Here is a 12,493-nt window from a genome sequence, read left to right as displayed (position 1 = left end):
GTAAACGAGATGGCTGGGGCACAGAACATGAAGGCATGTCTAGAACAAAGCAGAGACAGTGACATCAGGGATCACAGACCCCTTTAGGCTGACGCAACACTGATGTGGCAACAAAGTGACACGAGCGTTGCTATGACGTTCACAGTAGTTTTCATGGACGTCAGAGTGGTGAACTGGTCAGAGCTTGAGAATTTGACTTATTTATTTTTCTGTGTGTGTAAATATGCATACTAGCTATGGGTGTCCCAGAAGATTGCCATGCTGATATACTATTTTTACCTGTGTGTGACTCATTGTCATGGGTTACTTCCTGTGTTGCATCTTGAAAGCTTTCCTTAGTCTGAGCTGTCAGGTGATCTTGGGTATGCAATTTTCAGTCATTGCACCAGGTCTGTGGTGTGACATACCATACCACACACTCCTTTCTGTCTCATGCAGTTCAATTTTAACTTAAACTTTAACTTAAAAATTAGCCTTTATGATGGGGCCAGCAGACGAACGGTATCCAGTCGCAACCCTGTCCCTCCTTGCCCACCCTCCTCCTACCAATGCCCCCATAAACCCCACTCCCACCCCACCCCCTTTTATTCAAATTTGACAGTCAGCTGGAGTCAGGTGGCAAGAGGACTCACAACCAATTGGCTCTCCGTGCTCTGCTGCAGCACTCCAGAAGTCTTCTGGTCTGGTGGGCAGAGTGGGGAAAGGGGGCAGGAAAGGGTGGCGCTGGCCTGTCAGAGAGTACATGCTGAGACCCCTCCACCACCCCATCCCTGCCGCCCTGGCTCCAGCAAGGCCCCCCAGCTCCTGAGCCCAGATTAGCGGGCCTTTGTGGGAGTGAATGCTACAGCGGTCTGGTGGTATTTCTCAGGTCTGCAGCTGCAGCAGAGAGTGTTGTCTGAGTGTCCAGGCCTCACAGCAGGCGTCACACTGCATTTTATTTTGGCATGCCTGGTGTCTTTTGTTTCTTCTGCCACAAATTCCATTCTACTCTAGCTTTATCACAAGAAGAAAAATGTGCAAAATCTGAATATCAAGTCAAGCTCATGTAGAATGGGGGTTGGACGTACACTGAAATTTTTAGATCTCTTAGGTCAAAATAAAGACATACTTGGTATCAGTGATTTGGATGGGCATCAGGCCCTTCTAGGTGTCAGACAGTGCCATAATTAAGATGTTCTTGCATAATTGTAGACTTTCCAAAAATTGTAACACATACACCTTCATATACCTATGTGTGCCTCTAGCCCATGTGTTGACTCACTCATTTTTCCAAATGGCACTTACCTCACCAGAGTCAAGTCGCAACACGCTTGACCGTCTCTCTTGAGAATTCCAGGCCTCCATTGTTCAACAAAAAAGCAGAACTCAGTATGAAGTCAAAGGAAGTTCTCACAATGTCAACATGCTGTGTGTGTGCAGTAGGGTGCCTATGATGAGGCCAACCTTGGGCACAGCTGACCCTCTCACACCACACGAGTTGTGTGAATGAATCACAGGGCCAAAATCTCACCAGGTTGGATGAGACTCTCCACGCAAGGGGAACTTGACTGCAGGGACTTGTGGTAATGTGTTGTCAGAACAGGGTCAGAAATCGTCCCAGTTAAGAGGACCTAAATGAGTGTCAGGTCTTTTTCTCACTGGTGCTGGTCTATTTAGGCTCTCAAAAACAGGATCCCCCAGAGAAATGGGGTTCCTTCTGACAGTGATGACAATCAGGTTGAATGATGGTGTATGGATCACTTCCTTATTGACTCTTGAACCTTGCGTAATCCTTTAGGGAAATCCATTAGAGGGGAGCTGCATTGCTCTGTCACCCTCAGTCCCTCACCTACCCTTGTTGTCAGGGTGAAGTATAAAATGGAATTACATGTGGTTGTATACTCATCAATTACATTTTTTGTGAAGATAAACTTGATACTCGTTAAGGCCCACAATGCTGGACTAGAACATGGAATCTGTGATTGCATAGTAGTAGTGAGAACAATGATCATTTCTGAAATAAAGTTATGGTTCCCCTCCTACAAACATAATGGTAATCTTTTTTTTAAATCCTGCAACAAGTAGCCAATAAAAGAGAGTGTTAATCTGTTAAATTGACAAAAGAGTTAGAATGTTGAGTGGTATAGTAGAGAAGAGTCCTGTTTCCTTCTTCCCCATTTTACATTTAAAGGGTATCTTTTTCTTGACCTTTGTTTAAATATGGTTAAATAAAACCTCTTACACATCAAAGTCTCTCCCCCTCTGTCCCTTGTCCTCTCCTCCCTCTTTCTTCTTTTCTCTCTCCCACTTTCCTTGGTTTAATCAGGCTTCCAGGTGGGGTGGATTGTGTGTTGCCATAGCAGCTGCACCACCACCGGTTTTAGGATGATAATTCATTTGAAGTGACTGACCAGTTCACTTGCACAAGAGAATAGGTTTAGCCATAATGGGCCTTAATGGTTTCCTCCATAATGCCCAGATTACATATACACTGAACAGTGTGCACCAGTAGTCTTCATGGACTGGATATGTTGTTTGATTCTTGATCATTGGTTTAGTAAAGTTTCTGAAAACCTGAAGGTTGTTTCATAAATTTGTAATAGAATCCCCGTGAAACATCTGTACAGATACAGGCATATAAATGTTTTTGAATAAGTAGTATTATGCTACATAATAATAAGCAGCATTTCTCCTGGTACTGTTGATTATTGCAAATTATTCAATTTGAAATAATATATATAATTGTACTACATTCATGATATTAAGTTGTTCAGTAAGAAACATTAAACTACTGTGTACGCAACAGTACGCAATTTATTTTACATTTGTAAAAGTGTTTGAGGTGCTAAAATCACCGGTAATGTAAATAACCGATTTAGGGTACTGTTAAGTTTTCACATTGTCTGAGACAGTTTGAAGGAAGTTCACGCGAACATAAATAAATAAATAAATAAATATCCTTTGTTTCCACATGGACAGACCGTGACTTGTCCTGTTCGTTTTTTTACAGTTTGCTTCCATTGCCCCGCCTCTTCTTGTTTGTGATAGGCTGCAAGTTGAAATGGGGGCGGGACCAAACAAAACTCCTGAAAGAATCTAGCTTTAGCAGATGGGATGGAAAAGGAATCTGACATTCATACAAGCAGGAAGACGCGTGTAGTCTGACCACATTGGTTCTTGTGGAGCAGGCTGCTGACCATGGTCGGAGATCACTGTACCCTTTCGGGAGACAGTACGACTCTGGTCTCGCAGAAGACCAGCAAAAACGGATTAAGTTGCAAAATGGTGCTTCAGGCTGTCGGCAAAGTGTTAAGGTAAAGACCAAGTTTTTCTTAGGAGTTTTTTTTTTTTGAGGATATTCAGTATTCTATGCCACAGCGCGTGATAGGGCAGTGTGCTCCGTGTTAAAAACGGAAGTTTCCACAGCCAACGCGCATGGCCAGCGATGCAGGAGCGTCATTAATTGGAGATGTGTAGATTATCGTGTAGCTTTCCTCGTTGTGAGCATAGTTAGCGTCCAGCCAAGTTGTTATAATCAACAACAGGAGTGGTAAAAATAATGACACTGACAAAACGTAATGTTAAGTATATCACTATGCACTGTTGTTTATCATGTATATCAAGCGGTATATTTTCCGCATGCATTTGAATAATGTACTGGCAGCTTTTGGTTCAAACCTTGTTCCATGCAATGGAGTGGTAACGAAATGGGAAATTTAACAGTGAGCAGCGAAATGGTTTAGTCAATTTTCGCACTTTTTTCAAGCTTGTAACCGAATAGACATACCTTCTTTAAAACTCCTTAAAATTGTGTAGCCGAATTTGTTCATTTCATCCCTTTTACTTACTGGTGTGATTCCATGGAGTAAATATTTATACTTCCGTAGTGGCAGTGCGATGTTTAGACTTGAAACGGAAATTCCCTCCTATGCTTTCAGTAACTGGGTCAGAGATAATCCGATTCTAGCGGCAGTTTTACGTGTTGTTGCTAGTAGGTGACATTTCAAATACCTTAATTTTTCCCTAGGCGCTCTGTGTTGAGAGCATGGACAATCCAACAGGATGAAAGAAGAGCGCCGTCAACTGCTCTCTGTACAGCTAAATAATTAAAGGTCTCAGTCCTGTTGTATCCCCAAGTGCTCAAATACGGATTTTTTAAACAGAAGACCCAACAGGCCTTCTTGCGCTTTATCTCTGCATGTATGCGGACTGATTTTTGGACCCATTAGGCATAAATACATAATTCTCTCGCAATACCTTAGTGAATGTTAAATGCAAAAACTAATATTCGGCATGCATGGACCATTCTGAAGACTTTATTTACACCTCAGTTTTGGTTGTAACTTAATCAGGGATTGTAAGTATTGATTTTACGTAGAAATAGTACGTCATTTTTTAATACATATGAATTATAGCCTGTTGTGGAATGGCGTTCACCGGATTGGCAAATAGCACGAGAGGCAGACATCACTAAAAATTAAGATTTAAAGTAAAAAGGAAACTCTTAAATGTTAGAGGCTGCTCATTGCTATCACGGGTTGACTGTCAAATACCATGTGAGATGCTTTGGGTCACAGTGTGTATCTTCTGTTTCCAAAACCATGTTCTTCTGGTTATCGGGGTCTGCACTCCACTGTTTGGTTCATGAAGGTGTGCAGCTGGGAAACATACACCAAAGATAGAATGATCAAGTAGTGTGTACTGCTGTAATTATGGTACTAATAAATGAATCATCTATCTTGCACAGAAATAAAAAAATGTAGTTATGATATAGAGGATGTAGTTCGAATGACTTGAGGACTTTTAATATCAAGTCTGTTAACATGAGGGAAAGATTGCACTGTTGTGCATAAATAATTGTCATACAGAAGTTTTGCAGTAATCAGTGTCTTGCTTGAAATGCAGTGGGTTTTGTTTATGATAAATCTAAATCTTAATAAAAGCAAAACAAAAAGGCAGGCTTTATCAAACCAACTGCTGTGTGTTTGTCTATTTTTATGTGCGGCAAGCTCAAACTCCAGCACCTGTGCGGTTTTTCAGTAATGGGCTCATGCAGTCCTTAAGTCTGATCAATATGAGTGAATTCCCGATGAGGCTGTGGTTATTAGGAACAAATTGCATCACAAGTTTTAGACCTGTAATCGCTCACAGCTGCATACCTTTACAAAAGGAAATCTAGTGGTGTCCCTCAGGGCCCCTGCAAAGTCAAAATGTGGTTATTCAGATCTGGGCAGACTGCTTTATGCCTAGGTATGAGGGCACAGGACACAGGACAGACTGGAGAGCCAGAAGGAAGTCTGTGTGTGTCTGTGTGTGTGTGTGTGTGTTAGTAGTGGTGGTGGTGGTGGTGGGGGGTGTAGAGACAGCTGAGTGATGAACACATGGCGAATCCATGCCTAAGCCATTCCTCCAGGTGGCTGTTGTCATGACCCCTGGTTTTGTGTTCACCACAGTGTCCTTATTGGTCATTTAGAGCCCTGCTGCATACAAGAACTGCCAGGTGCTTTTGAGAAACTGAGGCAGAAGCTTAGTGCTCTTTTACTCTCAAAATGCCTCCTTTTGAGTTGTAGCTCAGTTGTGCTGTAAAACACAGCATTGGTGTGGCTGTTTCTGTAGCCTGGGAGTGCATAGTGGTGCTCATGTGGTTTTTATTGACTTGTCTCCCTGCTGTTTAAGCCATTGCTTCACCTGCTGATAAACCAGTTTCAAGGTTTTTGAAGAGAGTTTACATAAGTATTTGTGTCACAGCATAGGCAGACTAGAGACTGCCAAGAAGGCTAGTTTTAGTCCATTTTGTTAAAACATTGATAGATGATGAACACGTCCTGCAGTGCTACTGTTTGCCATCGGAACACCCATGGAATGCCTGTAGTGTGGGCTGATTGCAAGGGTTTTCTTGCATGTGTGTGGTAATGGTCCCATGAGAACATGGCTGAGAGAAGCTTGATACGCCCCCAGCGCTAGCTGTGTGACTGCATGGGAAATTTGTCCCTGAGTTCACAAAAACACCAGTGAGTGAGATATCATGGCAGTGAGGGAGGGAGCAGACTGGCATTCTGTGCATCTTTTCTGGAATCCTGAGTTCTTCCAGCTTCTAATGGCAACATCAACTTAGCTTTGACCTGAACTTCAGGCAGCATTTCCATAATGCTGCTCCAGAACCCCCCCACAACACCCCCCCCCCCCCCCACCCTTGCCCAAATACAGCGCAGCTGCCCATTTTTGCTAATTTGTCAACAAACACAACACTGGGGAAAAAGGAAAAAAAAAACAATTTTGCTGGCAGATAGGAATTTTAATAAAATGAGTAAAAGCATGTTTTGGAATGCAAGAAGGACTGAAGTGCTTTTTGATGGGAGCTCATCAATGCAAATAGTGTTCCAAATGTACAAAAACCTTTTTATTGACTTAGGCAAGTAGGCAGTTTTTTGGCATGTTCCTTCTTTTAGGAAACATGTCCTTGCACAATATATGGCAAGAATTTCTTCTTTCTGTTTTCTTTTTTTAAACATTATTTTTGCTTTTGAAGGTCAGACAGTTTGTGGGTGGGTTGTCTTGTCTGAGTGGTTTAAATAGTTAACATTCCACATTAGAATGCACTGAAAACAGGCTAGCCCACTTTCAAATTACAGCTACCCCTTTTATTCACAGGTTGCCCTGAAACATAGGCAAGACCCTCCTTTTTGGAGAAGAATTTTACTCAAGATGTTTACTTTCAGGTTTTCATAGCGATTTGGAGTTTGTTCTATTTTTGTGCTGAAAAGAGACCAAGTTATAATTTAGGCCATGTGGGGGAGGAAATGAAAACACATTGGCAGCACTGAGCAGTTCTACCACATACTAAGCAAGACGAAACTAAAACGTGGTCTCTACATAGCCTGTGAGTTTTTCCCCAGTTTTCTCCACAATACTGATGTAATTTTGTTTACTGTGCCTCCATGGATGTAACCTTTCAAGTTGCGAATTTGAATGAACTGCATCCATATGCTAACAGTCTGGTTCTTTGCCAGCACACTGTTCCTTGCCAGGTAATGGTTTGTCAGCCTGGGGGGGGGTGGAGGTTTTGGGGGGAAGCCACTTGCAGAGTGAAGATTCAACAAATGGATCACTTAGAAGTAGAAAAACGATTGCTAAATGTTTGCAGTTGTGTAACACTGTTACAAAATAGTCAGAACTTTTGACTCCCTGACATCTAGTGTTAGAATTTGCATGAGTGGAATATTTCAGTCTTTTCATATGTATTTGATAAGAAAGGAGTTGGTTTAGAGGTTACTGTTCTGGGTGTGTAGTGGACAGTATAGGCTAGCTTTAGATCACTTGTTGATGAAATCAGATTTCGCAAAGAAGAAATGGCCATTTTTTGACACTGCCTGGTTTCTCAGGTGAGATGACATAAGTCATTTAAAAGCAGACTTGGTGTGAGAGGCCATGCTTCCCTTTGACCTGCTGAAGGGCTCTCTGTTTGCATGGTCTGTTTTTAAATGTCGCTTTCTCAGCAGCCTGTTAAAATACCTCATTTAACTTAATTACAGTCAAATGTCTGTCTTCTGCTCTGTGTGGTGTCCCATTCTTTGCTTGAGCTCTTCATGCCAAACCTAGTGTTCCCCTCAGGACCAGAGTGTGTCCCCAGTGACCCTCAAACATTGAGCCACACATCTGGTGAGAGTGACCAGGCGGAAAGTCTTTATGCTCAGACACCAAACGCTCTCTCTCTGCCATGACAATGACTTACCTGCGCACGGTTCTTTTCATTCCACATGCTTGTGCTGCAGGTTAGTCTCTGCCCTCCCATTTGCCAAGTAATGTTGCCCCCGTTGGGCAGAGTTTCTCAAGGATGCTTCCCCTCAACCTTTTGTCCTTGCCGGTGGTCCAAGCATCCATCCAGGGCTGAAAGAGTTTGCCTTTAGGACAGCTAGGGCTGTTCTCTTTCCCCTCTGAGAAGCCGCAGGTGTTAAAAGCCTAATTGAAAGGGAGGACACAGGCCATTTCTCCTGGGGTTTATTACAGGTCTGCTGGTTTACAGGTCTAAGAATACTAAGAATAAAGATACAAAGGCTGGTGCTCAGGGGCTGGGCCCTTTCTCACAGCCAGCACCAGCTCACCTGTGTCAACAGGGCCTCCACTGGGTAATGAGCAGGAAGCCTTCTCTCCCCTATTCCCCTTGTCTTTCTGTAGCTTTATCTCTCACACTCCTGTTTGCTCTCGCTTATTCTTCCCTAATCTTTTTCTCTCTCTTTCTGTCTCTCTTCCTTTGCACCAACATAACATAACATAACATAAACACCAATACTAGCTGATGATTGTCTCTAAAAAATAACACATAAAAAAAAAAAAAAAAACACTTGCTCTCGTTTTTGCTATCTCCGTCTGTCTGTCTGTATCTGGTGCCATGCTGGGCATGGTGCCCTGCTCCTAGTGTGAGTTTGGCACACGCTGCCTGGAAGCCCAGGCTTCCCTTGTTGTATGCTTGCACAGAGGGGAGTAGGATTGCTCACTAATGAGCTGTTGAGGGGATTCAGGGCCACTAAACCACCCCCCTGCCCTGTTTCTCTGGTAACTGGAGCACCGACGCACCCACTCGTTCTGTTTGCCACCAATTGCCGTTTCACATTTGTTCCTCGTAAACATCTTTGTTCCTTCCCCTTTTCACATACGTGTCCCACTTTAAGGGGCTGCGGAGGTGTGAGGCATCACCACTCCGGAGACAGGGTTTCAGGGGGACGGAGGGTTCCAGAGCCCTTCAAGCTTTTTAAAAAGCATTCTTTCTAGATGTCCAGCTGTGCCTTACCGGGTCAGAAAACTCGCCTTGTGTGCTTGAAAGCCCTGTGGGCAAGGGTTGCTGCCTTGTCTTGGAAGGCTGCAACAGCTGTGTGCCATTCTGGCGCTGGCTGGCTGGCTGGTGACTTTCCTGTGAGGTTAATGCGGATAAAGAAAGGATGCCTGCCAAAGCAAAAAAGGTTTAAGAACAGTGTGGGCATTTATACTTTTCTTGTGAGAAAACCAGTGTGATATTGTTATCATTATTGTTATTATTATTACTAGATTATGATCTAGTTAAAATAGCCTAAACATTTAGGCTGGTTTTTGAAAAGCATACTGTGCTCTGAAGTCATTTCCTGTTAATTTTTTTTTTTTTTACTCTCTTTCCCAAAAATTACGTGGTAGGAGCTGAATTCTTTAGCCATTAGTTTATTTTAGGAAAAAGAAAACTTCCTCCCACCGCCAGCAGCCGTCACGTTTCCCCCATCACGCCACCTCACCCCTCCTCTACTTTTGGTAATGGCCTCTCACAGAGAAATCTTGGCCATAAAAGGTATTGCATGCCTCCAGACCAGGACAGAGGGTTGTGATCAGAGGCCAAACACCATCTGAAGTTTTACGGGTGAGGTTCTGACTGGGCTGGAGGAGGGCAGGGTTCATGGGAATGAGAAATCTGGCCACTGGCTGCTCCACCACAAGATTTCTCATCCCGCATCCCCGAGCCCGCCTGGTGTAAGGCAGCAACTGAGGAGATTGTGTGGTCCAGGATTTTGGTTGCAGTGTGTCTCACCATATAGCTTTTGGAAGTAGGATAGCTTCACTGCTGTTGGGCTCTTGGGCACATGGAGCGCTTGGAGGTAATCTCAAATGCAGCGTTGTGGGTTTATGCTTTGTACTGTTGGCTTTTCCAGTGTGGGTAACCAGCCCCTCTTAGGTGGTGATGTCTTTTAAGTGCCACTCGGGCTTGATGAAGTGGTCCAAACTGGACATAACACCGGTCCTCTCCCTTCCTTCCTTGGGGCTGTGTGGCAGGGTCCCTTCATGAAGTGGTCCAGATTGCAGGAAGAATTCCAGAACCCTTGGTGCAAGAAATCCAACTGGACATGGCATGCAGCAAAAGCCTGCCCCTAATCCCTGAGGAATGCAGTGCAAGCCCTTACCACTGCGTCATGCGCCCGTTCATGTTAACCCAAGAGCTGCATCACAGCGAGGCAAAGGTAGCTGAAGGTGCAACCAAGGAGGCCAAGAGCACACTGGGTTACAGTGTTCCACCATTTATTGTGAATAGTTACATTTTGAAATATTTTTGCCCGAGCTCTTTCAGCCTGGAGCCTGTACTGTTCTGCAACTTCATACTGATTCAAGAGTTGCAGTCTCTCCAGCCTGAGTCACCACCCAATTAATGAAACATCTCTCTTTGTTGCTGGTCTGATTGTCTCATAGTTTTATTTGTGTTCTCAAAAATGTGTTTATTTCACAAAGAACATATTGGACCATAACCTTTCTGTCTGTGAAATAACAGCTGACATCACACTGTGTTTTTCAAGGACAACATATAATAGCCCTGAAGCAAAAAAAGACCACAGTGATATTTTTGGTAACAGTAACAAATTGCAGCTTTGTTTTCCAAATTCCAATGTTTGAATTTCCAGTTATAATCAGTGGCATCCAAACATGGAGAAGACATTCTTGTTTTTCCCTAGTTTTTGTTTCCAGTGATCACTTAGAGTGCCATTACAATATACCTCTCCTGTTACTCTTATCCCAGTATTCCAACAGCAGCAGGGGCTCTGGGTTGTGTGAAGGGTCATTGATTTACAATGGGGGAATTGCTGGAACCTGAGGGGACTGGCTTTCCCTTGAGCTGAAGCTCCCAGCTGTGGCAGTCTGTCAGTAACAGGCATTCTACATCTGATCATCCCTTCCCAGGCCTGAAGCTGGCTCCAACCATTCTTCCTTTCACTATTCCAGCAGCTGGACATGACAGCTGCAAAGGTGCTAGTGTTCAGGAGCTGAAAAGTGGCCCAATAAGCCTCAGGTTATGCTGGGATCTTTATGGGAGTTAAAGCAAGCCAGTTAGAGTGTGAGCAGCTAAGCCCTCTTCATGACTTTGTGGGGAAAATTTGACTTTAAAAGAGGGTCTGTCATGTTTAAAAAATTAGAAGTTAGATTTTGCCTGAAGCAAACTAGAGATTTTTCATGAATTGTGATAAGCGCTGCATGTGCAGGTCTTGCTTGTGTTGCATGTCATCCCAAAAAAATTCCCCTAGCTTGGCTCCCTCCTTTGCATCATAGTTTGTTCCCTGAAATACCTGCCTAGTGTCAAGTAGCTGTACTAGGCCCCCATTAACTGCATCTTGATCACTGAACAGCTCTGACAAAAAAGCGTTCGTGGGCCGTGGGCCGCGGCGGCCCTTCCTGGTCTCGGTGCTCCCATCTTCCAGGAATCGAGTTGCCATTGCAGGAAAGGAAGAGCACTGGGCCAGGAGCATGCTGGGGGGGATTACTATGTTTAGACAGAGGGTGTGTGGAGAGAGGCCGGAAATTGGGGTCGACAAAAAGTGCTATAAATTAATACTGGGAGTATTCTGGAAGCCTTGCTCCTGTCCTCAAATGAACCTGCACACAGTAGCAGGGGTAGAATGCAAGAGCAAAGAAGTGGATCCCATTGAGCAGGCAAGCACTCCAAATAGAGCTGGCTCTGAACAAGGTGCCAGGGAAGCCAGTCAGGCAGTTTAGAACATGGACCATGAGTCAGGGCAGGCTTGCACTGGTAAACTGTTCCATTTCCCGCATGAGATAACTCCTGCACCAATTAATTGAACGTGGACAAAACAGAAGAGCTGGATCTATGATGTTCGTGCACACCGGATGGAGGGAATGAGTGAATGAGCAGAGACTATCCCCAAACCAGTGGTCTTCTCACCTCCACAAGTCTGGAGGTGTCTGTGAGGAGCTGTTGTTGACTGTGGTTGTGTATTTAGGTTACTGGCGAGGTTGGCAGTGGGGGGGGGGGGGGGGGGGGGGGTGCTGTGTGTTTAGGGAGGTTTGGTCCTGGCAGTGTACACAGTGTGAGGCCTTGGGAGTGCAGCAGCACAAGGCCAGGCCTGTGTGGAAAGGGCAGGCCTGCTCACTTCAGCCAGCTGTTTAAAGGCCAGGGGCAGCCTGCCTCTCTGCTGGACACACAGACCACGCTTTGTGTCACCGCACATCGTTGGGAAAGCAGCACCCCTTCTCGTGTTGTTTTTGGATGGGGTGTTGCCAAAAAACCCCAGCGCCTCTTCAGAATGCCTGTGCCCCAATGAAGTGCCCCTTTTCCTGTGAGCTGAAAGAGGTATTGAGTTATCCACGCTTGCCTACGTGTACACAGATAAGGATCAGCTGACCGGCTCACAAGAGGGGCTTAAGAGCAGAGGTTTTTGGGACGCCTGGTAGTGAGCTCTCACACATAGCATTCTGGGTGGTGCAGTGGGCATAGGGTGCTTTTTCACTGGAAGGGATGCCTTAATACAACCTGTGTTGATTGTGATGTGGATTAACACAAAGCTGATCCAAATAGCGCTTCAGTTTGGCCTAAATTGTGCTCCAACATCAGGAGCTGTTCATTCAGTGTATAATCCCAGGGCCAGTACTGATCCCCCCCAGCTACCTGTGGTCTCTGCCTTGCACCTCTTGTTGTTAGCCGGCCCTCTGTTTCACGTTTTGCACAGCCCTCCCAGCTTGCCGGAAGAACTGCTGTGGTGGTTTATGGTTT

General features: G+C 44.6%; 1 protein-coding gene across 3 annotated transcripts in view; it reads left to right on the top strand.

Annotated features, from left to right (window-relative positions):
- LOC118781804 (MOB kinase activator 2-like) overlaps positions 1-12,493 on the top strand; it is a 66,944-nt gene that overhangs the window by 46,884 nt on the left and 7,567 nt on the right. The window contains exon 1 of one of the 3 annotated variants that reach the window (XM_036534890.1): positions 3,106-3,293. The exons of the other annotated variants lie outside the window; for them this stretch is intronic. Coding sequence (XP_036390783.1) covers positions 3,178-3,293 — 116 coding nt within the window. The 5' untranslated portion in view covers positions 3,106-3,177. Of the gene's footprint in view, positions 1-3,105; positions 3,294-12,493 lie in introns of those variants that run through there. 3 annotated transcript variants of the gene reach the window in all.

The sequence above is a fragment of the Megalops cyprinoides genome, chromosome 8 (assembly GCF_013368585.1).
Source record: "Megalops cyprinoides isolate fMegCyp1 chromosome 8, fMegCyp1.pri, whole genome shotgun sequence".
Classification (NCBI taxonomy): domain Eukaryota; kingdom Metazoa; phylum Chordata; class Actinopteri; order Elopiformes; family Megalopidae; genus Megalops; species Megalops cyprinoides.
The sequence above is the reverse complement of the archived record's forward strand: the minus strand, read 5'-3'. Positions and strand labels throughout refer to the sequence as shown.